Source organism: Numenius arquata, chromosome 2, assembly GCF_964106895.1.
Source record: "Numenius arquata chromosome 2, bNumArq3.hap1.1, whole genome shotgun sequence".
Classification (NCBI taxonomy): Eukaryota; Metazoa; Chordata; class Aves; order Charadriiformes; family Scolopacidae; genus Numenius; species Numenius arquata.
The window spans coordinates 57,166,600-57,193,867 of NC_133577.1; the positions used below are offsets into that span (position 1 = coordinate 57,166,600).

The window sequence follows — 27,268 nt, forward strand, 5'->3', positions numbered from 1 at the left end:
GTATCTGAAATTGCTTTCTACATTTTTCGTGAATGGAGGCAGTAACAACTTTTGTTGGTTTGCACAAGCAAGCGCTCTAAGTAAAATGAGATTTTCTCCCATCATTTATTGTATACTATGGAATAAAATCCTTGGAAGGTATTCTTGTACTTGATGACGCAAGTCTACCCAATTTCTTGCACCATTTAGGTCAGGTCATTTACTCAGGTAATTTACAGTGGAATGGGATGTGTTCAGAGAACAGAATTTAGTTTATGACCAAGACGGCCAGCAATTGTCTGGATTGTGAAATTACCTTCAATGCTAGGGAAAAAAAAAGAAGTGACTTCTTTAAAAAAAGACAAAATGAAAGCATTTATACGTAACTGCCATTAGGAGGTGACTGTTTTGAAGACTGTGATTGATGTCCCGATAGCTACGGGAATGTTTGAACAGGCATCGGCCATAAAATAGTTTCATTTTCTGTGGTGCACACAATGAGTAGTTTTATCTTTTATAGCTTATCCCTTCCTCCAAGAGTTAAAAAAGCATTGAATGTCAGAGTTGGAATGAAAAGCACACTTACTAATATACTGAAAACTCTAAGGTAAACCAGACTGCAAAAGCTTCATCTCATTTTAAGCAGCTCATCTCAGAGTACACACATTGCTGGGTGTTTATCATGTCAATTTATTTCCTTACTTTGACACACTTCTCATGTTACAGTAGAATCATAGAAACATAGAATGGTTTGGGTTGGAAGGGACCTCAAAGATCATCAGGTTCCAACCCCCTGCCCTGGGCAGGGACACCTCCTACCAGACCAGGTTGCTCAAAGCCCCATCCAGCCTGGCCTTGAACCCCTCCTGGGATGGGGCAGCCACAGCTTCTCTGGGCAACCTGGGCCGGGGTCTCACCACCCTCACAGGAAAGAAGTTCTTCCTAGTATTTAATCCAAATCTACCCTCTTCCAAAAACCATTAAAAACCATTGCCCTTTGTCCTATCACTAGGCTCCCTGATGAAGAGTCCCTTCCCATCTTCCACTAGGTCCCCCACGTAGGATAGGATAGGATGGGATGGGATAGGATAGCATAGGATGGGATGGGATAGGAAAGTACCATATTTATTATCCAAGTCTCAAAAACAAAGAAAGAGAACACTAAGTCATTTGCCCGCATGAGCAAGGAGAAGACTGAAGAGGATTCCCCACCACCGGCCGGGAAGTACCAGGTGCCTCCCGAGGGCAACACCTTGGGGGGGGGGGGGTTACAGGTAGGGAGAGCAGCATCTCAGGAACAGCAGCTCGATGTTCATCTTCACACCATGGCCTAAGTTATACTTTTAGTATTGTGTCCATCAATTGACGGGAGCAGGGCAGAGGCCTGGGGAAAACACAATCTCTCACATTTCCATGTTTCTTTTTCCTGGTAAGGAATGAGTAAAGAATGAAGAAAGGCACGAACACATATAATTATTTTTTTTCCTTAATTTTTATCTTAACCATTTGCTACCTGGTCTCTTTGGTCCCTTGACAAAGTCCATCAAAATCTGTCCCCCTTCCCCCCAGCGTTCGGGCACCAGCAAAAAGAGAAACTAACCGCCAAATTAAAAATAAATAAATAAATAAATACATTTATTTTAGGGGTAAAACCTGTTTTGGGGCCCTACCCCATCTGGGCCCTGCCCTGGCGCCGCGGGAGGGGCGCCCCCGCCCCGCCGGCGGAGGAGCTTTGGGCGCTACCGGGCACCGTAGGCGGAGCAGCGGAGCCACCGCCGGCTTCCGCTCCCCGGCCCAGACTCGGCAGTGGATCAGGAGCGGGCAGGAAAATGGCAGTCGCCCCCGGCCTTGCGCGGAGCCGGTTCGTGGTGGTGGGCGGAGGGATCGCAGGGGTTACCTGCGCGGAGAAGGTAAGGGCCTCTGCCCGCCCCCCCCCCGGCTGCAGGAGGGCTCTGGGGCGGGAGCGCCATGTTGGCCCCGAACGGCAGCCTCGGCCCTGCCTTCTCTCGGCCCCGGCGCTAGGCGGGGTGGGTGGGTGTCATTTCAGCCGGGGGTCATAAGTCCGGAGCTCGACCTTTGGGCTGCCGGAGGAGGCTTTGCCGTCTCATGGCGTTACCGTCACTTGAGGGTGTCAGGGCCGTGCGCAGGCGGTGAGGCCTGCGGGCCCGCCAGCCGTGCGGGGGGGACACCGGCCTGCACGGCTGTAGAGGCCGCTCAGGTATAAATAAATATTATACTTCGAGGCATAAATACTTTCAGGGTCAACTTAGGAATTTCTCTAAAAACAGTTCATTAGATTTATATAGCAATTGCAAAAATATTCTCCATTACATAGTAATTACTTACTCTGTCGTAGCCCCTGCCTCCCAATTTTTTACAAATATTTCGTCCCACAGAAAAAAAAAACACAGAAAACCCCACAAACCAAACTAAAACCCACACAAATAGACCCCAAACACAGCCCCAGGGAGGAAATATTATCTATAATATTTTATCTGTGCAGAAATATTCCTCAAGAGGTCAAAACTGTCCTGCAAATAACCTGATAAGGGTTTATGACCGCTTCATAAAAAGGGGATTAAAACTCTGTAACTTGAGAGAGCTGGCATTCTGTCTGCTAGTCAAGAGGTCAGAAACTTGAATCCCTCGTAGCCAGTAAGGATTGTACCGTAACTAAGGTGAAGGCTGCTACGATGTTTAAAAAACATTTTTTTTTTTTTCCTTTTATAAAAATATTGCTCTGTTTTTATTGGGTGGGCCCATGTTTAGGGCTGCACACCTGTCGAGACTGTCAATCTCTTCAGCTTTCCGTAGCTCAAGCTCTTAATTTGTTTTTTCTTGGTTTCAAGGTAGTTGGTGTTTTTAAAGTAACAGTAACTGGAGGTAATTTTGTACCTACAGCATGGAATAAAATTATGCAGATATTAATTCAGTGAAGAATATTTTAACTGTTAAAACTACAAAGCGGTGTAAAGACTGTGTTTCAGATGCATTTGTTCTCTGATGATGAAGTGGTATTATTTCATTTCTGACATTGTATAAACCACATGCAGAGCAAATTATAAAAAGTATTGATACCATTCTCCATCTTTATGGAATTGGTTTGTTTCTACCATTTATTAGTTTGAGGGTCTTTTTCTTCATGGTTAATGTAATATGTGGGCTCTGGTACTACAGACACTTTAAATGCTATATTAATATGAGTAATCCCTTAAAAGTTGATTAAACTTCACATAATTAAAGCTCTTGTGTGTCCCTACTCTTTGCAAGAGTAAGATTTGGGTCAATATTTAATATTCCCAGAGACTTTATGTTTTCATGGAAATAATTTAGAATTGCATCTAATTGCTATGATCCTGTTTTGTAATACAGTTATTTCCAATACATCATATTGGATGTCTGTAGTCTTTGAGGTTGCTATAAAAGGTACTAAAATTTATTTTTTTGTTTAGGATGCTTTCTGCTGTGTTAGTGCCACAGGGTTTGGGCTTTGTTTTGTTCCAAAGCTCACAGAGTGTGCCACTTACTGCTCTAATTCACATCTCTTTTCTTATGCTCTTTCCTTTCCTTCCCATTACTTTTTTTCCTGGAAAACCAAAATCAGATTGTTATGTGATGGCAGAGACTTGCTGCTTTTTCTCATCTCTTAGTACTGCAGGAAGCACAGTTAGCAGTGAGTATTAGTGGTCTTCTAGAATACATTTTAATACACCGAGTCCATTAGAAGTGGCACTTGGTGTTCTAGAAGGATTTTTGTGTTGTACATCCGTAGCTGGGGGCACGCTTTAAATAAAAGAGGAAGATTGAACACAATTTTTCTCAGTCCTGAATTTCAGCAAGTACAATTCTGTGGAACATAGTGGCAATAAACAGCTTGTCCATCATATTGCATTTTGGGTATGCATTATATGATGTCTCATAGTTCAGACTTCTCGGGCAGCTATCTGAGAACAACTGTTGTATCAGGTCTGTCTCAAAAAAATTCTGATAGGATTAGTTACTTTTTGAGTACATTTTGAAATACCTGACAAAATGTCTTAAAGGCTGAATTTTTCTTAAAAGCTTGAGTTAGATTTATTTTCTCTGTCACAAAATGTTGCATGTCTTATAATTTCTACCTTTCATGCTTATATTGCAACATTTCTTTCTGGATTATAATGACTCATGCATTCCCATGCGCATGGATAAATCTAGTATTCTATTATCTGGCAGATTTTTAATTTTAGTATTTTAAAAGGTTAAAAAATGCAGTAATCTTAATAATAGTGAATGAAAGTTTCAAACAACCATTAAATCTTAGTAAGAGGGCAGGGGTAAGCATTTGAGCATGTGTAAGTAAACCAGAGTACATGATGTCAGTCTTAAAACTTTGGTTTACAGTGCATATCTGATGATTACTACATAGAATCACAGAATGGGTTTGGGTTGGAAGGGACCTTTAAAGATCATTTAGTTCCAGCCTCCCTGTGATGGGCAGGGACATCTTCCACTATACCAGGTTGCTCAAAGCCCTATCCAACCTGGCCTTGAACAATTTCAGTGATGGGGCATCCACAGCTTCTCTGGGCAACTTGTTCCAGTACCTCACCACCCTCACAGTAAAGAATTTCTTACTTAAAACTAGTCTAAACCCACCCTCTTTCAGTTTAAAACTGTTACCCCTAGTCCTGTCACTACAGGCCCTGGTAAAAAGTTTCTCTCCGTCTTTCTTGTGAGCTCCCTCTATATATTGAAAGGCCATGATAAGGTCTCCCTGGAGCCTTCTCTTCTCCAGGCTGAACAACCCCAGCTCTCCCAGCCTGTCCTCGTAGGAGAGGTGCTCCAGCCCTCTGACTATTGACTGTGGCCCTACTCTGGACCTGTTCAAACAGGTCCGTGTCTTAATCCATTCATCCCCCAGTCTGTACTGATACTGTTGATTGCCATGACCCAGGTGCAGGGCTTTGCACTTGGCTTTGTTGAACTCCATGAGGTTCACATGGGCCCACTCCTCAAGCCTGTCCAGGTCCCTCTGGATGGCATCCCTTCCCTCTAACTAACGGACTGCACCATTTAGTTTGATATTGTCTGTAAATTGCTGAGGGTGCAGTCAATTCCACTATGTCATTAATAAAGATACTGAACATGATCATGTGCTGTCTGTAGCATTCTGTATTTTTTCTGATGCTTATTCGATACAGCTGGGAGCAACTGCTGCAGCACAGTGTGTTACATGTCAACCTTTCTTCCTGTTGTCTGTCAGTACAATGCGTACAGCTATAATATGTGTGAAACATGTTAGGGATTCATGCTATGAAGTGTGGGTTACATTTAGTTTTACATAGCATCGTTAAATTAATTTGTATTTTCCAACAGTATGACCACGTGAACCTCCCTTAGACTGGCAACAGGGTTTCACCACTTTCAGTTTCAGATTACTATGTTAGATTGCTCCTACCTGAGGTACAGGAGTACATGATAGTCTGTTTATAGCTCAGTTGTTCATATACAATGGGAAATATGCTTCTCAGTGGCTTATACAACTGTTCTGTCCATCTGTAGAATGCTGGTGACAAGGAGCCCTGGATTTTGTCTTTTCCTCAGAGATGAGTGGTTTGTGCTTGACAGAGCTGATTTATTTTCTGTGGCAGAGCAATGCACATTTAAAATGGGAACTCTTCTATTTGGCTTAGGGCCTGTAAAAGTCTTGTATTGCTTAGTAGCGCTCTGAAGATGATAATCCATTTATCAGTTTAGTAAACAACATTTAAAAATTATCAATAGGAATCAGCATTTCCCCTGTCAAAATGAGTAATTAGTCACTGCTCTGCCATAAAAAAATGTACATCAGGCAACTGGGTGTCTCCAGAAATCACAGTAGTCTGTAGTCGTAGTCTGTTCCTACAGTTGGCCTTTAGACTACTGTAAGAATAGTTTTTTGAGTAGTCGTTTATACCATAGCTGCAGTTCTTGAGGATATATTTGTGTGTGAATGAGTTAAAATCTTGGGTCTCCAAACTGGCTGAAATGGACTGACTCCATTTCAGTCATTACCCTTCCATAATCTTGAAGTAGTCTCTGTCCAATAGGATTCGACAAGACCGAAGTAATGTATTAACATGTATTACTTTTCGCCAATAATTTTATTGTCTTAAAGTCAAAGTCTATTAATGACTGTATTCACTCATCATGATTTCTGTTTCTTTACAAGCTGGCCATGGAATTCCCATCAGAAGACATTTTTTTAATGACAGCTTCTCCAGTTATAAAAGCTGTAACGAATTTCAAACAGGTAAGAGAAACTTAGTTTTTATTAGGGTAAGAGCTTTTTAGAAGTTTTTACATGTACAGATAACTTAGAACCTAATCCTGGTTCTAAATTATAGAATTAAAATTTAGAATTACAAGAAGGGATATAGAAGGGATATATAGAATTATATAGAAGGGATATATAGAATTATATAGAAGGGATGCCTACTGTGAAATTGCCTTCATCTTTATCTGCATCTCCAGCTGCTGGTGATTCAGTGACCTCTTCCCTGCTGGCTTGAAAAAGAAAATCAAATCCATGCAGGAGTTCCGGTTTCTGGCTAGAGGTTCATAAGCTAGTTTTGCAGAGGTACTCAGATCTTGGAAAGCACTGCTCTTTTTCCCACTCTGAGGGAACTTTAAACACTACTGTAGGACACGGAAAGAGCTGGAGACAGGATTGCGCAGAACTTGCAGATTTGCAGATATTGAGATTGCGCAAAGCTGCCAGCCAGTAAGAAGTTAGGTTTTACCTCTCAGGGATCCCTAAGTTAAGACACCTAGAGCTGGGCTTCCACCTGACACCTATATTCATGACTCTCTTTCTGAAACATGGTATCTAACAGGTGAGGCATATCTCATGACAAGAAAGACCACTCTGCAGTTTATCCGACAGCCTGGTTTTAACATGATTCTTCCTGGTGTATGAATGCTGTCGTGGTTTCATCCGAATTTACTGAAAGCAGACTGACGGATGGCCCTTCCTCTCCCCTCCTCCCCCCCCCCAAAAGAGAGAGAGAGGAGAGAAAGAGATAAGGAGATTCGAAGTTTAGAATGAACTAAACTACTTTAATGAAGAATTAATATTAAAATAAAAATAAAGAAGAAAATAATGAAATAGAGACAATATATACGAAACCGTATCAAGCTCCCAGGATGACAGTCACGTCACAGGCGGTCCAGACTGGACTCAGCGACAGATGGGAACTGGATTCCAGCTCTGGAGTCAGGAACACACAGATCGGGATCAAAGGCAGATGAACAGACAGAGTCCCCTCTGGACGTTGGCCATCACAGGAGGGGAGCTGACCCTTTGATCCCTCAGCTTTTATACTGAGCATGGGGCAGATGGGATGGAATACCTCAGTTCAGGTTTGGGTCAGGTTTGGGTCACCTCTCCTGTCCACTCCTCCCCACCGATGTGACCCCTCTATGTTTTTTCCATTTCCGACCCTCTAAGGGGGCAAATAACAAAATTGGCTGCCCTTGGTTGTTACAGCAATAAGGATAAGCAGGGCCTCTCTGCACACCATTCCTTGGCATGGAGCGCAAACATTGGGCTTATCATTCTGAGAACGAGCAGTTTTCTCCACAATATACCATTAATTTCAGAGTTAGAGGAGGCCTGGCTAGGATGTAAAATTACAGAACAGAAAATTGGTTCGGTTGTACTTCAAACTGGGACAGAATGCCTAATTCAAATCACTGCAGGGGGGAAATAAAGCATAGAGAGATTTGAACAGCATTTCTTTGTGTTTTGTGGCTGTAATTGGCTATCAGCATCTCTTTTTTTTTCACACTGCATTTTTTGTCTAGGGCTAATGGGACGCTTAGAACATAGATGAGACACTGAGAGCTCTATGTGAGACTGGTAGAGTAACGCTCAACTAAAGAATATCTTCTGAGCTTGAGAGTGCTGACAGTAGGGTCATGAGCATCCAGGAAAGACATTCACACATCACAGAGATGTGAAGTCTGTAATTCGCATCAGCGGAAGTTTTAGTATCTGAAGAATAAGGGAATAGCTAAACACGATTTGAAGGCAGCAGCATCTAGGTTTTTGACATGAGCATCTTCATTTCTTTCTAAATTGCAGGCGTGGTATGGCTTCTGGTTCCTAGCTGTGTTCCAGACTCTTTGAATATTCAACATAACTGACTTGAATGTTTTCCCAGTTCTGGTTTGCCTCTTTCCTTTTTCGTTTGGTTGGTTGCTGGTGGTGATGGTGGTGTGGGTTTTTTTGCTCCATCAGTTTCTGAAATATCAGATAGTGACTATGGATGAGATGCTAACTGAGTAAATACTTTAAGGTGATCTTGAATCTGTTTTGCATAAGCACTTGTCTTACACATCCTGCTTTACAAGCTGAACAACAGTTCAGCTGACATAAGCACCAACTACCTGCAACAAGAGGTTTTTGAATCATTAGGTTTTTGGAGAAAATGTCACCAGACTTTTTTTTTTTTTTAGTATTTATTCCAGACTATTCTTTAAGCTATTTTTACCAAAAAAATTTTTCCCCAAATGCCAAGGAGCAGAAGGTGTTGCATGGGAGAACCTTATTGAGTTATTTTATCAATGTTATAACAAACAGAAAACCAGGGTATTAACACTGCATCAGGTAAGTTAAGTAAGTAAAAAGCAGTGTTAACAACTCTAATAATATCAGCTATTTGTGGAATAAAGCATTATAGCAGTTAGGGCAGCCATCATGGTTCTCCATTTTTGCTTAATTTCTAGCTTTAGAATTAAAATTCTCTGTACTACTTTGATTCTTTACCAGGAATACGCCATGAAAAGATTCTGTATATAAAAAGGAACATGTAACAAGCGGTAACGTGTTTTGAGACAATATGGGGTTTGTGTTGTGACTTCTTTAGAAGCTTTAGAAAAAGAGATGAATAAGTTATTCATATTTTTAAATACTTGTTGTCTTCCTACAGGTCTCCAAAACACTTGAGGAATTTGATGTAGAAGAGCAGCCAAGTTCTGTATTAGAGAAACGATATCGCAATATTAAAGTTATACAGTCTGGAGTAAAACAATTGAAAAGTGATGAACATGTAAGCTGATGTTTTTCTCTTTCACTTTTCTGTGGTTTTTCAAATTATTTAAAAAAAAATCTAAGAAATGAGTGAGTATTTTGGGCATGAAATTCTGCTGAAGAACATTCTGGTTAAAGTGTTAAGTTACCAAAATTTCAAGAAAATACTTCCTAACTTTAATTTCACTTATCACAGTGTTATTCAAGTAGAAGTATATGCAGGGGACATAATTGTTGATCAAAAATCACTTCTTAATTAAGAAACCATATCTTTTAGATTTAAATCTTTGACACCTTAGAGATATATCGCTGAATACCTGATTAGAATAGCAGAGAAACCAGTCAATGAAACCAATACTGTACATCAATATAGGTGTCAAAATTCCTGTAACCCTTGATGGGAGATCTCTTTGATTCCTGAATTACTGCTTGTTGCTACAGAGACCAAAGTATTAACAACTTTATGATAAAAAACTTAATAATTCTGGAAAGAACCAACATTTCCACCTTTTCTTCTTTCTTTTTAGCAGGAAATGCGTTGCAAGTATGAGCAGTGTACAGCACATACAGATCTTTTTTAGTGTCTGTGTCGACTCGACACATTATTTTTCGCTTCAGCATTTATCAGAAATTCACATTCAGATCCAAAATTGGTTTTGCTCATTTTAAGTCACAGAGATATGATTCCAGTTAGATTATAATTTGCTAATAGTCTGAATTGAATTATATTCTTGTATCATTATTAGAATGTTTTAGTTCTGGTATGTCTCCGTGAACAAGAATATTTCATGGATACGGATTTGGAGGATCTTTTGCCTCTGTTTTCCAAAAACCTTTAAAAACTCTCTTTGTGCAAACTCGCTGTAAACTATTTAGCTTATAATTTAGAAAACAACAAATAGGGTCATTAAATGTTATATTTTAAGTATTGCTTGCTAACAGAATGATGTAGCTTCTTTAATGACTGCCCTTTAACAAAGAACAGAATTTGCGATCTTTTCAAGTTATATTCCAGCCTGTGCGTAGTTAAGTGAATATGGGTCTGCTGTTGTTGAAATGTTTTGAATGAGATTCTTAATTGCTACCATATAGTACTGCATAGGTCTGCACCTGTTACTGGGGTGGGGGAACATGTCACATAGAAAATCGGTTCTTTTAGCACAGATAGTGAGTACAGAGTGTCACCAAGTGGTAATCTTCGTATTTAATCTTCGAGTGCACTGTATGCGCTTTCCATTTTATCCATCAGGTAATGTCCTATATGTAGGCTTGTAAGTCTGTGGTGAGTGTAACGCAACTAAATCACACACAATCAAGGTGAGTATGAAGGCTTGCTCTTTAAGAAGCCGGGTACAGCTTTTAATATCTGCAAAATACGATGACGTTAAGGAAAAAAAAATACCTTATGTTCTCTTGGATGTCTTTAGTTGTTTTTTCTTCTCTCTTAATTTTTACAGAAAATTTTCACTGAAGATGGGAAAGAATATATGTATGAAAAACTTTGCCTGTGTGCTGGAGCAAAACCAAAACTAATTTTTGAAGGAAACCCATATGTGTTAGGAATCCGGGATACTGACAGTGCACAGGTAAACGTGTTTTGGATAATACATTCCTGCTTCTGACGCAAAATACTAAAAATGGTTGTGGAGTGAAATGGAGAAACGTAAGATGATGTTTGTTGTTCTATCTCCTTAAATAGGAACACTTTCAGTAGCAGAGAAATAGCCTTAAAATGCCATTAAATAAATTAACTAGTCATTAAATTTATTAAGTTTATAGATAGCTCATAGACAATGTTTCTAACACGATAATCTAGAATAAATGGTATTCTTTTTACCCTGCAGGCAGAAGACAATCTGAAAACATAGAAGTAGGCACCACTAGAAACTTTCCTGAGAAGGTGTATCTGGTACAGGGTACGAAGGGTTACTTCTCACAGTGGAAAGCTATGGAAGGACACTTTTTTTCTAGTTCTACTGTAGCCTCTCCTCATGGTACAGAAGAGTTACCACTGAAGGCAAGGAAGAGGAAAAATTTTCACATGAGGAAATAATAGACTAAAACTTCAGCTTGGAAGTAGAAAGTGAGGTTTCGCTGCTGTGTAGAATTAGAGGAGGCAAGGTGAAAGTAAACGCTGCTTCTCCGTAACATAAGAATTGTAATTCATCAAATGAAGTTTGATGCTGAAAATAAAAAAGGAGTTATTTTTTCAAGGAAACTGAAGTGAAACTATGAAATTGTTGTTATTTGGTTTGAATATTAAAACTTTACCTGAGTTTAAAAAAAAAAAAGGAAAAAAAAAAAAAGGATAGAGGAGAAGAGGGAAGAAAAAACACACAAAAAAAGACAGCCCTTGATAAATTGATCTTACCTAAATTGAAGAGAAAGATGCCACCTGAGTGGCACAAGCAATGTCTGGAACCTGTGATGGTGTTTCAGGATAGTGTTGTCATATGCTTGTTGTCTTCTGATGGTCTTCCCTGTGCATCCACTGTTGGCCACTGTGGGAAACAATAGACTGGGCTATCATTTGTCAGAACTGATGTTGAACTTTGACTGAAAATACTTGTTTCTGAGTTTGGGGTTTGGTTTTTTTTTTTAATGGCGATTGGTTGCATTCACTAGTCCCTCTGATACAACTTCAGTATCCTTCTCTGAAGGGATTAAAGAACTGCAGTTTTCATGATGTTTTACAGTTTAGAGGTTCTCTGATACAATTAGTCAGGTAAACCGGAAGCTTGGATGAACAGATTTTCGTGTAATTGCAATAGTTGTTCTGATAGTTGTGATTCTTCATTTGTTTGAAAGAAAATAGTTGAAGTGGTTACATTATGATCCAAAAATATACTGTCTGGGCTATATCTTTTTTTATTTCTCTCTCTGCAAGGATAGATTCAGAGACTTGTTTCTTTCTGAAAGTTTATTGCATAAATAAAACCGGTTCTTTGATGGGCTACAAATTATTTTTTAAAATTCCTGATTTTTGATCAGGAATTTTCAAATTCCTAAAATTCTGTATCTTTGCCTTTTTGATGTTATGCCAATTGCTGTGAAAGTTACACAAGTCGTGATAAAACTGGATTAATAGGTTTCACAAAGCCAATGGTCCCAAGGACAGAAAAGTCTCCTTGATTCTATAAAGGGGTCTGTCAAACTGACTTAAATGTAGTTAGTGAACTTTTCCTGTCTCAATTTGAGACTTGCAAGGCTGTATCATTAACTTCATCCCTCAATGTGATAGAACTTCACAGGTTTCATTAGCTTCTGTAACAGATCTTAGCGTAAGTAAATGCGCATCAGTAGTCTGAGAAAATCAAAATAAGAAGACTAAGAGCAAGAAAATATAGAAAAGGATGTAATTAATCAGTGTGAATGATATAAGTTCTAATTGACTTTTTCTTTCTTAATGCAGGCTTTTCAGAAGAAATTGGCTCAAGCTGAGAGAATAGTAGTGGTAGGAAACGGTGGCATTGCACTTGAATTAGTGTAAGTAAATGACTAAAGTTTTAAAGATAAATATGCGAATAAAATCTTTAACAGTTCCATGTTAAATCTAGTGTACTAAATTACCCTCATTAGTAATGAGTTTGGGAGAAGGTTGACTTATAAAATTGTAACTCTTAAACCATTTAGTAGCAAAATCGATTACAATATTTTTTTTCCACAGTATAGTACCTTTTACTGTCACATAAAATTCAGCAAGCTTCAGACCAAGCTTTGACACAGATATTAAGTATATACAGTGTTTTTCTGATTTGGTACCAACAAAGATTTCTGTTAAGGCTACTAAAGGCAATACTTAAGTTACAAAACTTGTGAGACTTCTGGAGACAAAAGATGTAAGAGGAATAGAGAGGCAGCTTATCTTGCACCCAGCCTAATTTCAGTTGATGGAGCTTTTGAAATGTCTCGCACGGCCTTTGTCACAGGTAGGATATTGAACCCTGTGGTCCTGCAGTCTGCTAGATTACAGCAACATCTTTTCTACACAACTAGATGGTCTTGGTTTGTGTTGCAGGGAATCACTTTTTCAATTGCATTAAGTTTTCCTTTGCATGTCTCTATCCAGTTCATGTTCCAGTTAACACAAACAAGATCCAAATGCCTGTTCTTAGCAGTGGGCAATCTGGCAAAAATGCATGTTTTTTTCATTGTGGGGAGCAGGAAATACTAAGAAGTATTATTATTATTATCATTATTATAAATTTGATCTGCCTCCCCTCACACCCTGGGAACAGTTCACCTGAGGTTGTGCTGGTGAGAAAGTATGACCTGTCAACTTGAAGAGTTTTGTTTTGTTTTTTTTAATGTGTTCCTTATGTAAATATTTAGAAGCAGTAGTGGATTTGATAGGTTTAAAAGTCTTGGATGCCTTATTTCTAGCTTCTGGAATGAAACCTGGCATGCTTCTAGTTGTGTTGCTAAGAGTCAGATCCTTTTTGGTCACTTTAACCATTGTTTAAATGTCCACAGGTATGTTATTCAAGGCTGCGAAGTAATTTGGGCTATCAAAGACAAAGCCATTGGGAACACTTTTTTTGATGCGGGAGCAGCTGAATTTCTCATTCCAAAGCTAACCGCTGAAAAACGAGAGACTCCAATTGCGTGTAAAAGAACCAAGTATACAATGGAAGGTAAGGGAAGGGATTGGAGCATCTCCCTTATGAAGAAAGGCTGAGAGAGCTGGGACTCTTTAGTCTGGAGAAGAGAAGGCTGAGGGGAGACCTTATTAATGCCTATAAGTATCTCAAGGGTGGGTTGAAGGAGGAGGGAGCCAGACTCTTTCCAGTGGTTCCCAGTGACAGGACGAGGGGCAACGGGCACAAGCTGGAACATGGGAGGTTCCACTTGAATATGAGAAAGAATTTCTTCACGGTGAGGGTGACAGAGCCCTGGAACAGGCTGCCCAGGGAGGGTGTGGAGTCCCCTTCTTTGGAGATTTTCAAGACCCGCCTGGATGCAGTCCTGAGTAGCATTCTCTACGCAATCCTGCTTCAGCAGGGGAGTTGGACTAGATGATCTATACGGTCCCTTCCAACTCTAAAAAAATTCAGTGAAATTCAGTGAAAGGTGGTTTAGTCTTCTAACACTGTAGCAGCAGCGTTTAATATTAAAGATAGTCCTATGATCAGTTAATGTAACAGGCCATAAATAAGGTTTACTGTTACCATCAATAGCGTTTCCTCCTTTAAAAAAAAAAAAAAAAGGAAAAAAGCGATATGAAAACCCATCCAGAAGTAATGGGACACACAACAGCACGTAATACACTTACCTAAAATCTGTAAAAAATGTCCTTATTTTTATATCCGTGCCAATTTTACATTTCATTTCCTGAATTCCATCTGCTGAAGAACCTGTTCTGTCATTCTTAGTGTTTTTCTAACCTATGTCAGCATTGAGTAGGAAGGTGCACTCCTGTAATAAGCTATTGGAGGACCAGGTGACACCTCACAGAACATTATTACAGATGCAGTGAAACTTAATAGATGCGGTCTTAGTAACAAGAGTTAACTGGAACTGCATGAACAAATATTACATGAACATATATATGACTAAAACAATAGCAAAAAGAAGAGCATGGTTCTAGACTTCAAGATGGAAGAATAAATTGTAAAAGAATCAGCCTAAACATCACAAAATTGCACCCAATGTTCTTCAAATTTATCATGGTATTTTAGAATTTGCACTTTCGTGCAGTGGAGGGGACAGTGCACACCTGCTAGCAGATGGACTTTAAATATTTAATTAAATTTAAATATTAGCAGTAATATTAAGCAATTAAGTCTACAGTGGGTCTCCAGAAGCCTGGTGCTGTTGGAGTCTGACTGTTATGGGTCCAGGCAGGCACCTAACGGTGGCATGGTTGTTTTGGAGATGAGTGAAATAATGAAAGGCATCAAGTTGAAAGGTGTGAAAAATACTGGCTTGGAGTCTGATTTGTCTGCAGATTAATGGGTTTTGGAACATTACGCGTTTTTGTCTTCCCTTCTGGCAAACAGGTCATATTTCTCTTAATTGAGAATCCTTCAGAAGAATTGGAAGTGGGCAACATGGGTTTACCAAGGGTAAATCATGCTTGACCAATCTGATAGCCTTCTATGATGCCATAACTGGTTGGCTGGATGAGGGGAGGGCAGCAGATGTCATCTACCTTGACTTCAGCAAGGCTTTTGACACTGTCTCCCATAACATCCTCATTGGAAAACTAAGGAAGTGTGGGCTGGATGAGGGGACAGTGAGGTGGATTGAGAACTGGCTGTGTGACAGGACCCAAAGGGTAATGGTTAATGGAACAGGTTCAAGCTGGAGGCCTGTAACCAGTGGTGTCCCCCAGGGGTCAATACTTGGTCCAGTCCTGTTCAACATATTCATCAGTGACCTGGACGAGGGGACAGAGTGTATCCTCAGCAAGTTTGCTGATGATACCAAGTTGGGTGGGGTGGCTGACACCCTGGAGGGCCGTGCTGCCATCCAGAGAGACCTGGACAGGCTGGGCAAGGAAGAACCTCATGAGGTTCAACAGGGAAAAGTGTAAAGTGCTACACCTGGGGAAGAAGAATGTCAGGCACCAATACAGGTTAGGCGTGGACCTGCTGGAGCCAAGCTCCGAAGAGAAAGATCTGGGCGTCCTGGTAGACAGCAAAATGACAATGAGCAAGCAGTGTGCTCTTGTGGCCAGGAAGGCCAACGGAATCCTGGGCTGCATAGGGAAGAGTGTGGCCAGTAGGTTGAGGGAAGTCATTCTCCCCCTCTACTCTGCACTGGTGAGGCCACAACTGGAATACTGCATCCAGTTCTGGGCTCCCCAATTCAAGAGGGATAGGGAACTACTGGAAAGAGTCCAGCGAAGGGCAACAAAGATGATTAAGGGATTGGAGCATCTCCCTTATGAAGAAAGGCTGAGAGAGCTGGGGCTCTTTAGCCTGGAGAAGAGAAGGCTGAGGGGAGACCTTATTAACGCCTATAAGTATCTCAAGGGTGGGTTGAAGGAGGAGGGAGCCAGACTCTTTCCAGTGGTTCCCAGTGACAGGACGAGGGGCAACGGGCACAAGCTGGAACATGGGAGGTTCCACTCGAATATGAGAAAGAATTTCTTCACGGTGAGGGTGACAGAGCCCTGGAACAGGCTGCCCAGGGAGGGTGTGGAGTCCCCTTCTTTGGAGATTTTCAAGACCCGCCTGGATGCAGTCCTGAGTAGCATTCTCTAGGCAATCCTGCTTCAGCAGGGGAGTTGGACTAGATGATCTATACGGTCCCTTCCAACTCTAAAAAAATTCAGTGAAAATTCAGTGAAATTCTGCAGGCAATGAAGTATGCAGGTTAAATCTGATATTATTTATCTCTTTCCTTCAGGAAGTGAGGAAATGGAGAGACCTGCAGCAGCATCTGACAAACTGGGCAGTGCCTTAGGCCCTGATTGGCACGAGGGCTTACATCTTAAAGGGACTAAAGAGGTATGGTTGTAATCTTGCTCACGTTTGTTTAACTGTTGCTTTAAGTGGGTAAGGATGACAGAATGTGAAACGTCACATGCAGGATTCTTAGAAAAATAAAAATAAAATGTGTTTGAACTGATTCTTCTGTCAGAATTAAGCAGGAAAATATGTTAATAATAACAAAGTAATTTTCTGCTTGAAGAAGAAGGTCCACTGGTATGGTTTCAGCAATTTGCTCTTCAGATTTATGTATAAATGATGGTTTGCATCTTTCTGTAGGACTGGTGTCGATCCTAGCTTTCACCAGAAGCAGTAGTACCTCTACTGTACTGATTTTAGCTGCCATACGTACATTTTCTTCTGTAAAAAACAGGACACTAGGATTTGTACAGAGGTACAGGGAACATCGGTCTTCTGTCACAGCAGATCATGAAATGTGAAATCAGCAGTGGGCAAATCCTCACATTTCATGGTTTTCATCAAGTTTATTTATTAATTTCTTAGCTCTTAGGTGTTTGCATCTGCTACACACATTTTAAAAAAAAAAAAAGCCTTTCAGAGGTGATCAGTCATAGATTCTACCAGAAATGGCTTTACAGTGCCAACTAAAGGATATTTAGAATATTCAGCAGATTAATTAGTGGCGTTTTGGCTGTTGAAGGCTATGGAAACGTGTTTGTGTAGTGGAGAATAAAACAGTTCTAGGCCTGAATCCACAAAATACTTTAGAGAAACAGGTAACTTTCCAACTTCTGTCTTGAGCTCAGAATAAGAGTAAGTGGTTGAAATATGCGTTGATCGAACAGGATATATTTTCTTTTTACAGCATTTAGAACATAAACTTATTGTTATCAGAATTTAATTCTTCATAGAAAAATGAAGGATTTGAAATCCATAAAGACAGAAAAGATGAGTTTACTTTTTTTTCTGTTCTAATAAGTTCTGAATTCTCTTCCTGTAAACTCAGGGGAACTTGAGTATGTTTTCTGGCATGCCAGAAAAATATAAATTGTCATGAAATTTCAAGGAACTTCAGAGATTTGCTGGAAAAGCAGGTAAATTGCCATTTGCTGTGATTAGATCTGTGCCAGAAAAGGGAAAAAGTGTGAGAACTCAGCTAATGTGTCATACTTTAGGATGGGATATTTGTTTGGTTTGGGGTTTGGTTGGGTTTTTTTCTGGTTTAGTAACAAGTCGATTCAGGTGACGGTATACGTGCTATTAAAAAATAGTTATTGGTTATCATTATGTTTACAATTTTGTCAATCTTTCTTTAGTTTTCTCATAAAGTACATATTGAAAGACTATGTGAAGTAAAGAAAATACACTTACAGCAAGAATTTATACAACTGCAACGGACTTTGACTTTTCCCAAGGATGAGAAAAATGTAGAACCAGATGAGGGTAGGTACCAGTGCTGATGAGAAATAACGCATTGAAGATAAAGCAATGCTGGAGCTTGTTTGATCTTGTTTGCTGTTTTAGAGCAAATACAGATTTGGAAAAAAATCCTTTATTTCTATAAAGTAAATGGAGCTCTAGGAGTTTATAGTAGTTGAGAATTTGATTAATGGTCTACAGTTGAATTGTAAAATGTTATGGGTCAGACCGTTTTCCCACAGTGTCACCTGTATCCTGTGTGCAAAATATTCCCTCCATGTGTCCAATAAAACTATGTATTAATAGTGGAGTTAAAAGAGAAGCAAAAAAAGACCCCAAAAAACTATTTAGTGTCAAAACTGATGTAATCCTTTGAAGAAAATAGAAGAAAATATCACTTGTTTCATGAATAATTCTATCTATAAATTCCACTGAATGGAAATTAATATTTAAAATATTATTTTAGTAGCCAGTTACTTTCAGCATAAGATTCTAGGAAGTCAAATCACTGATATTTTTTTGCTTTTAAGGCATTTCCTGTGCATCTGTAAATTTATATGTAAAAGAGTATTTGGCAATGGGTCTGAAGCAGTGGCAGGACACAGTATTTTTCCCTTACAAATGAGGGCTTTGGTTTAGGAAAATTCCAGAGAAAGTTAGTAGTAGGACTTGCTTGGAGCTAAGCTCCAAAATCTCATTTTTCTAGTCCTGAGTGAAGGTAAGAAATGTTAGAGGTAATCTCTGTTTTGGGGAGTTTTTAAATTTATTTTTATTTTTTTCCCTACCTAATCAATTAGATATTTCAAAAGATAGGGTTTTTTTTCTTTTTCTTTTTTTTTTTTTTTTTTTTTTTTTAAATTTCATGTCTTGTAAGAAGACATAATTACTAAAATAACTTCCGTTACATTCTCAGGGCAAAATTTTCCCCTTTTTCAGTGCTTTGGCCTGTATATGTAGAATTAACGAATGGAAAAATTTATGGATGCGATTTCATTGTCAGTGCAACTGGAGTTGTGCCAAATGTTGAACCATTTATTGATGGCAACAATGTAAGTATACCGATTTCTTTGGAAGTTTAAGCTGTTTTTCTTAAGTGAGGTGAAATAAGCTCTTTCAGCTGGTTTATGCTTCTGACATGAAACATTGATTGATAAAGGGTTTGAATGTTGTACAGCATGTAAGAATTGTTGATACTGGAAATGCCTAACACGATAAAAATTAATTTCATTGATGTTCTTAGCTTATTATATTCCTACTCATAATATGTACTGATACAATATACACTGTTAAGATTAAGCCTATACAAAGAGAGAAAAACATCTGTAGAATTGAGTAACGTGGCAAAAATTTAGAATAGCTTTTGTGTTAATTCTGCACCATGTTCTTATCTTACAAATCTTAAAATTTTCTCCTGGGAAGGAAACAGTTATTTCCAATAATTTTCATCTAGGAAAACTGAGTTATAAAGATGCTCATATTCATTGAGGGAAGTCACACTTTGAATCGGCATCCAAAGGTGGATGATGATTAGGGAGTTCATAGCTGCCATGTGAATTTCCAGGCCTTGAGGTCATCCTGTCTCCATGCCAGGTGGTGGGGGTTAACCCCAGCCGGCAGCGCAGCAGCTTGCTCACTCCCCCAGTGGGATGGGGGAAGAGTCAGAAGGGTTAAAAGTGAGAAAACTCACGGGTTGAGATAAAGACGGTTTAGTCAAAGCAGAAGCTGCGCGTGCAAGCAGAGCAAAATAAGGAATTCATCCACTATTTCCCACGGGCAGGAAAGCAGGGCTTATCATACGTAATGGTGACTTGGAAAGACGAGCACCAAAATTATGAATGCCCCCACTTCCTCCTCCTATTGCAGAGCACAACATCCTATGGCTGGGGTACCCCTTTGGTCAGCGGGGGTCAGCTGCCCCAGCTGGGTCCCCTCCCAACCTCTTGTGCACCCCCAGCCTTACTGCTGGCAGGGCACCGTGGGACACAAAAGGCTGTGAGGCTGTCGAAGCGCTGCTCGGCGACACCTAAAACACCCCTGTGGTTTTTTTAGGAGTCTGCCATTAAAACATAACAAATGAAATGAGTGCTAAACATGGATGAAGTGGAATCACTTAGTTTAAATGATTATTTTTCTTATTGCTGATCTCTGCAAACACTTCAGTTTGCTATAGGTGAAGATGGAGGTCTTAAAGTGGATAAACACATGCGCACATCCCTGCCAGCTATCTACGCAGCTGGGGATATCTGCACAGCGTCGTGGGAACCTAGTCCAGTGTGGCATCAGGTAAATCAAGTCATACCATTGTGCGCTCAGCGGTGGTCTGACCTACAAAGCGAATTACACGCCGTTACACTGACGGGAGAAAATAAAGTTCAATTGAAGCGGAAACCACTGACCAAGGAGATAATCCTGGGTGTGTTGATGACATAATTTTATCTCAGTGGCTGAAAGCCAAGCTGTTCAGCCTTTCTGAGTGTAACGAAAGGTGTAGCGTGCATTGATGAGACAGTGAGTGTTGGGCATTGCACAGTGACACGGATCTGTGGTTTTAAGTCTTTTTTTTTTTTTTTTTTTTTCCTTAGATGAGACTGTGGACTCAAGCCAGGCAGATGGGATGGTACGCAGCAAAATGCATGGCGGCGGATACTTCAGGGGAACCTGTTGATCTGGATTTCAGCTTTGAACTATTTGCTCATGTTACAAAATTTTTCAATTACAAGGTAAAGTAAATACAGTTTAATAGTCTTTAGGCACTGAGTAACACACGTTGCTTGCTTATATTCACTTGCCAACACTGAGCAGATGCTTTGATATTGATGAAACAGTTTTTTCTATAAAATAATTAATATTAGTTTAGATTTTCTCCATTCATGCTAACTTTGAATGCTGAAACTGAAGAGGGCAAAGATCTTTACAGATACACAGGGAAGCTGTGGCTGCCCCATCCCTGGAGGGGTTCAAGGCCAGGCTGGATGGGGCTTGGAGCAACCTGGGCTGGTGGGAGGTGTCCCTGCAGGGGGTTGGAACTTGATGATCTTTAAGGTCACTTCCAACCTAAACCATTCCATGATTCTATGATTCTATATTACAAATTTTAATTGGTGATGAATGGCACTCATCTATTTTGCATCTCTATATATTCCATTTCATTAAGGTTCTGTTCATAGTTAAATTCAATACAGTTCAGCACAGTAACTGGTTCATTACTGGTTTTTTGTGTATGATAATTCAAGGTGAATATTTTTAATTCTGTTGTGGGTTTGAAAGCTGATGAAGGGGGGATGTTCCCTAGGGACAAAGATTTTCCTTTTAACGTTCCTAAGCTTCAAACGACTGATGTAATCAGCAGAAATACTAAAAGCCACCGCAGTGACCTTACCAGTGCTTTTTCTTGTTCCTTCTCTTAGGTGGTGGTTCTGGGAAAATATAATGCTCAGGGCTTGGGTTTAGACCATGAACTGCTGCTGAGATGTACCAAGGGACAAGAGTATGTTAAAGTTGTGATGCAGAATGGCCGAATGATGGGAGCTGTGCTGATTGGTGAAACGGCCTTGGAAGAAACCTTTGAAAACTTAATTTTAAATCAAATGGATCTTTCAGCCTATGGTGAAGATCTCCTGAATCCGGATATTGATATAGAAGATTATTTTGATTGAACAAAACCCCATTTCCATTCTGTATAAAGTTTTGACACCGAGTAGTATGGCTTACAAAACTGTTTCTTCAGGATTAACAGAAATGAGGGATAAGTGCAATTCCTTACTAAGATCTTGCGTTGATCTTGTCAAAATACTGACTGGCAAATTAAATTAATCTGTGTGGAAACAGCAACAAAAACAAGTGGATTAGCATTGACAAAGAATTTTTGTCTAAATTAGATGACTGTATGAGAACAGGGCTCTAACAGTCTTAACAAGCGGGCTTCACTGTGCTATTAAGATAGCCCTGCCTTCGTTTGAACACGAGGTAGCCTTCAGTTTTAAAAGTAAACTTGTTAAAGCAGGTGCCTGCCTCATAACTCCCTTCTTCCCCAGACTATGCATAATTCACCTGCTGTGGTTACCAGAGCCTGGTTTCCCCGTGCCTTACTGTTGTGCATGTTCCTCATCTCAACCAGGAAGCCGCCCTTGATGCGATGGTGCTGCCTTACCTGCCTAAAGCTACCTCTGGGCTTGGGGTGTGTGAGTACTGGCTCGGGCGCGAAAGCCACTGCTTCCTAAGGCCCATGTGAACCTCTACAAGGCAGTCAGGCAACGCATTAACATCCCAGTAGCTCCCCTCTGCTACCTCTGAGTACCTGCCCCAGGTTTCAAGACTTCTGTTCCAGCTACTGGTACCATTTCTGTCGAGCTGGCTCAGATTAACAGGGAACATCTTTAGGGCACAGGGTGCTCAGAGCTCTGCCTGGAATGTGGTCTGCAAATACATGGCAAGACAGATGCTTTATATTTTTTTATTGTTTTCCTAAGTTTATTACTGAAATAAATGTATTTGCTACTCAGCTGAGCACAGAACCTTTGACTGAGGAAAGCCAGGATGAGATGTCAGTTGAGAGCAGCTTTTTTACTGCTTGTCGCTTGAGCTGTGCAGGTGCTGTGGTAGAGCTGCACTGGTGCATCCTGTCTCATTGCCCCCAGGATCAGTGTGCAGCACGCGCCAAGGAAAGGCTGACACACCAGCACTGCTGGATGGCGCCTGCAGCGGTCTTCCCTGGCAAGAGCCTGTGGAGCAGGCTGCTGGATCCAGATGAAGTGGGAGATGGCACTGCATGCAATTTTGCATGGGAGTCCCACATCCTGATGGGATTCTTAGTAGACAACTATTACAGTCGCTTAATGAAAACCTTCATGGATAGTATGTGTCTTGGCCACTTTCTGCCCTCTCCTCATCTCCACTGTCACGTGTACCGGTTCCGGGAAGGAATTTTTGCAGGTACGAAACTCCAGTTTGACTTGTGGTAACTAGTGACAAAATACCTACTATTAAGTTGCCACTGGGGGTTTAAGCTGTTTGTTTCCAGTTGTAACTAGCTCTCTGCCTGTATGTTTAGTTCCACAAGATGCACTTTAATAATAGTGCTATGTACAGACAGGCTCGCTTCAATCGAGTTCCTTCTTTTTTAGTTCTTAGGCGTAATTTAGTATCTAGGTGATAAAGCCCAAGATTTTAAGCTATTCCATAATGTCCTCTCTGTATTCCATAGTGCCATCCATGGACATCGGGTTGTTTCACACTGGCTTTTGGGCTAGTTCTACAATTGCTATTTGGGAGTTGCTGTTTGTTTAGGGTCAAACTGGGAACAGTCTGTTGTACTCCACTAAATGCAAAGTTGGCAGCGCATACTGGGAATTCTCTTGGAAAATCACTATTTTTTTAAGAGAATGACTGTTCAGTTAAATAAATCTGTTCCACTTTTGGCAAAGTTTTCAGTTAAATGATGGGTGAAATACTGACCTTTAGTCACTGACAAGATTCTACCAGAAAAATAAAGATGAAGAGCGTGTTCTTAATCACGTTTGGTTTATATTTAAGTTGGTATACATCTGAATGTGTGTGTGGGAAACCAAAATGAAATGTACCAGAACTGAAGTTCATAATGAGCTTGAACTTGCCTTACTGATCATTGGCTGCTATGATCTTAAAAAAATAAACCAATTAAAAATCTACTCTGGCATTCAGCCTCATGTGTACCTCAGCAAATGCTTGATGGCGGCAGTTAACTGTTGGGTCTTTCCCAGTCTGGCAGCACAGCTACACGTTCCTGGAAACACTGACCAAAGGACATCAACAGGTATATATTTCTACTTTCCATACAGTTAAATATTCTCCCTGCTGAAATGGGAGGCAAAAGAATTCCGTAGCGGAAGATTTTCTTCAGTCCCTAGAGAGTGCTGAGGAAAGAGACTGTGACCCTTGGTGTACAATGGCCACAGTTCAGCCAGCAGGATGGGGTTAGGTTAACAGGTTAGGTTAACAGGTTAGGTTAGGCGTGGAAAGAAAAAAGCTTCGTGGCACACACTTAATTGCTCACTGCAGAAGGTAGGACTGGGCAACTAAAAAAATGTTGATGCCTTTCTAGAAAAAAAAAAAAAGGCAAAAAAGTATCAGTTTCAATATAGTTCCAAAACTCAGAATTAAAATTCGACTATAATTTCTGAATTACCAAATTCCCACTACTTGTGAAAACATCTTAAAACCAACTTCTGTCTTCTGTTCCACTTGTAATTTGTAATCTTGAGTGATTTTTATCATCTTTCTTCTCTCAACTATTATCATTTTGACAGAGCTTGCATTGAACCTGCGTATTCTGGACAGGCAGTGCTCACCCAGACGGGTATTTAACTGCCGTCAGCCACTCGGCTTTGTGGGATGAGGTAAGGTAAGAACATCTGCAGCACTAAGCACTGGCGCTCTCTTACCTTGACAGAACCACGACGTTACGTGAAAGGAACCGTACGTGAGTCAAGAGAGACAGGTTGCTCTTTGAAATGGCAGAGATGCACTACTCTGAGCCACAGCAAGCAGCGATACTCTCCTGGACTTGGCTTTCTCTTTTTTTTCCTCTTAGCAAACAGATAGGTGGGGTAGCAGAGTTAAGAGATTGGAAATCAGAAACCTCCCAAAGATTAAGTTTAATGTATCCCACGTTTAGGGCTTAAAGGCTGTAACTTCCAATACAGTCATGTTCTAGTGCTTACAGAGCAGAAGGGTATTTCTCAGGACAACCAGGGTCACTTCTAATCAGAATAGAGATCTGTAGTCAGAATATAAGCCAATTCAACAGGCGGAGGAGGGGAAAAAAACAGGAGAGCAAAGTATTTTTTGAGTGGCCTTTTTTTGTATTTCCCATATAGAGCATAACTTTTGTAAAAGGGAATGGCTGAGGTCAAGAAAAGCTGTCTTGTTTTTAAATATAAATTTAGGTACTTCTGAAAAGCACAGAAGTAGTAATTTTCTACTTGAGTAACAAGCTAGAGAAATCCAGTTCTGAGAGCAACAGACATATTTTAAAGGAATAAATATATACAATATTTCACAAAAATCTCTACAAGTCAGCAGTAGTGCAATGTTGTCACAATGCCCTGTTGAAATTCTTCTCTGAAGTACACTCAAGTACTCAGACATGCTGTAGTAGGTGTAAGTATTGCAGAAACAGGCCCCATCTCTGCTCAAAACTGTAGTGGCAGTGATGCCCGCGTGGGCTGGAACAACTGCCCCTGGCACAGCAGAGGCTTTGATCCGCGGTGGCTCCAGAGGAAGGGTGCTGCTGCTGCAGCAGCCCAGGCCTCCAGCCGCCTGATGTCCCTCCCTGGGGCCGGGGACAGCAGTGAGAGCTGTGCTCTGGTTGCGGTGCCAAGTTGCTGGGTGAAGGAGCTGCAGGAGGAGGTGAGCAGCCTGCGTAGCAGTCAGGAGGAGGAACAGGACATGGCAGGGTCTTCATAGAGACCCTGCAGAGCTAAGGAGCACCCAAGCCCTGTGCTGCAAAGGGGGGAAAACCTTGAGACTACCCTCATAGGAACAGTGGATTCAGACTCCCACAGGAGGCAAGGCTGGAAACCTCTTGCTTCCAGCAACACAAAAGGGCTCCTTTTCTGCCTGCAGCTCTGCCATTGCAGAGTAGGTACAGTGCCCTAAGAAAGATGATGATGACAACTCCACCAAGGAATGCATTGATGTCAGCTGAATCTAAGCCAAGTGTTCACACAATGAAGAAAAGGGAAATGAGAGTTACCAGAAAATCCCTCCTGTAAGGGACAGAGGCTCTCATTGACTTGGAGACATCAACAGGTTTGTTTTTTACCAGGCGCCCAGATTCCAGATGTTGCTCAGTGACTCTGTGATTTAGACCTTTAAACTCAACATAGACGTGAGGAAGACCTAGTAGAACCTTGGACCTGAGGAGAGAAGATTTCAGCCTGTTCAGGGATCTGCTTGTCAGGATCCCAGTGAGGCTGCCCTGGAAGGCAAAGGGGCTCAAGGAGAGCTGCTTGATTTCCAAACCACAACCTCCTCAAAGCACAAATAGTCTATTCCTCTGTGCAGAAGGTAAAGCAAGCATGGCTGAAGGCCAGCCCAGGTGAACAGAGAGCTCCTCGGCTAGCTCAAACACAAAAAGGAGGCAGAAGGTACAAGATAACCAGAATAGAGACACTGCTTCAGCACACAGGGAGGGAGTTAGAAAAGTCAGTGCTCAGCTGGAGGTGGAACTAGCAAAGGATGTGAAAGGCAGTAAGAAGAGCTTCTGTAAGTACCTAAGCAGCAAAAGGAATGGTAAGGAAAGTATGGTCCCACTACTCAGAGGAGTTAGTGACACAGGACATGGAAAAGACTGAGGTACTCATATTTTTTGCCTCGTTTTCACTGGTAGGGTTTGCCCTCAGACCTCTCAGGTCCCCAAGCCTACTTGCTGTCTGTGGGAGTAAAGCAGTAGGGGAAGGTGGAGTTACAGATCATACACAAACCCACAGGAGTGGATGGGCTGCACTGAAGGGCACTCAGGAATCTAGCTGAGGTCAGTGCAAGACTCACTTCTGAAAGGACTTGGAGACTGGGGGAGGTTCCTGATGAGTGGGAAAAGGCCAATATCTCATCCCTCTGCAAAAAAGAGGGCCTAAGGAGTTACATACCAGTCAGCTTCACCTCAGCCTCCAGCAAACTTAAGGAGCAAATACTACCAGGAGACATTTTTCAGAAGGTGATTGGGAACAGCCAGCTAGAGCTACCAGAAGCAAAGCATACCTGATCAACCAGACTGACTGAGATAACTGCCTGTGTGAATAAGGGGGTAGCAATGGATGTTGTATACCTTGACTTTAGGAAGGCTTTTGACGTGAGCTCCTATAACTTCCTTACTTTCCTTATCAGAGAGATATAGACTGGTACAACAAGGTAGGTCAAAAGTTGTCTGGACCACCTGGTACAAAGAACTGGGATCTGTGGTACGGAGTCCAATGGGTGGCCATTTTCTAGTGGCAACGCTCACAGATTGATTCTGGGTCCAATACAATTTAGGGTCTTTAATTTAACAATCTAGATACAGGGATGGAGCATGCTCCAGCCCGTCTGCAGACAATACCAAGGTTGGGAGAGCTGTTGATATATTGGAGAGCAGGGCTGCTATTCAGAGGGACCTAGACAGGGTGGAAATGGGCTGCCAGGGACCTTTAAGTTAAGGGCAAAAGCGAAGTCCTGTACCTGGGATGGAGTAACACCATGCAACAGTAGAGGCTGGGGCTGAACTGGTTAGAAAGCATCTTTGCAGAAAAGGACCCAAGTTCCCAGTAGATAACAAGCTGAACATGAACTGGCAGTGTGCCTCTGCAGCAAAGATGATAACAGGATAGTAGAGGGTATTAACAAGAATGTAACCAACAGTTTGGGGGAAATGACTCTTTCTGGGTATTCAGCACTTGTGAGATTA

At 41.0% G+C, this 27,268-nt stretch overlaps 1 protein-coding gene across 1 annotated transcript; it reads left to right on the forward strand.

The window, feature by feature from the left end:
- The first annotated feature begins 1,711 nt into the window (after positions 1 to 1,711).
- On the forward strand, positions 1,712 to 23,487 carry PYROXD1 (pyridine nucleotide-disulphide oxidoreductase domain 1). Its single transcript, XM_074168356.1, has 12 exons — positions 1,712 to 1,889; positions 6,170 to 6,250; positions 8,931 to 9,050; positions 10,489 to 10,617; positions 12,444 to 12,517; positions 13,505 to 13,665; positions 16,385 to 16,485; positions 17,745 to 17,871; positions 18,784 to 18,896; positions 20,008 to 20,130; positions 20,430 to 20,567; positions 21,255 to 23,487. The coding sequence occupies exons 1-12, from the start codon at positions 1,809 to 1,811 to the stop codon at positions 21,501 to 21,503; spliced, it is 1,497 nt and encodes a 498-aa protein (XP_074024457.1). The 5' UTR covers positions 1,712 to 1,808; the 3' UTR covers positions 21,504 to 23,487.
- The last annotated feature ends 3,781 nt before the right edge of the window (positions 23,488 to 27,268 follow it).

Coding starts and splice junctions, on each gene's coding strand:
- PYROXD1 (XM_074168356.1), top strand. CDS start 1,809: ATGGCAGTCGCCCCCGGCCTTGCGCGGAGCCGGTTCGTGGTGGTGGGC. Junction 6,251..8,930: donor CTGTAACGAATTTCAAACAG/GTAAGAGAAACT, acceptor GTCTTCCTACAG/GTCTCCAAAACACTTGAGGA. Junction 13,666..16,384: donor AACCAAGTATACAATGGAAG/GTAAGGGAAGGG, acceptor TCTTTCCTTCAG/GAAGTGAGGAAATGGAGAGA.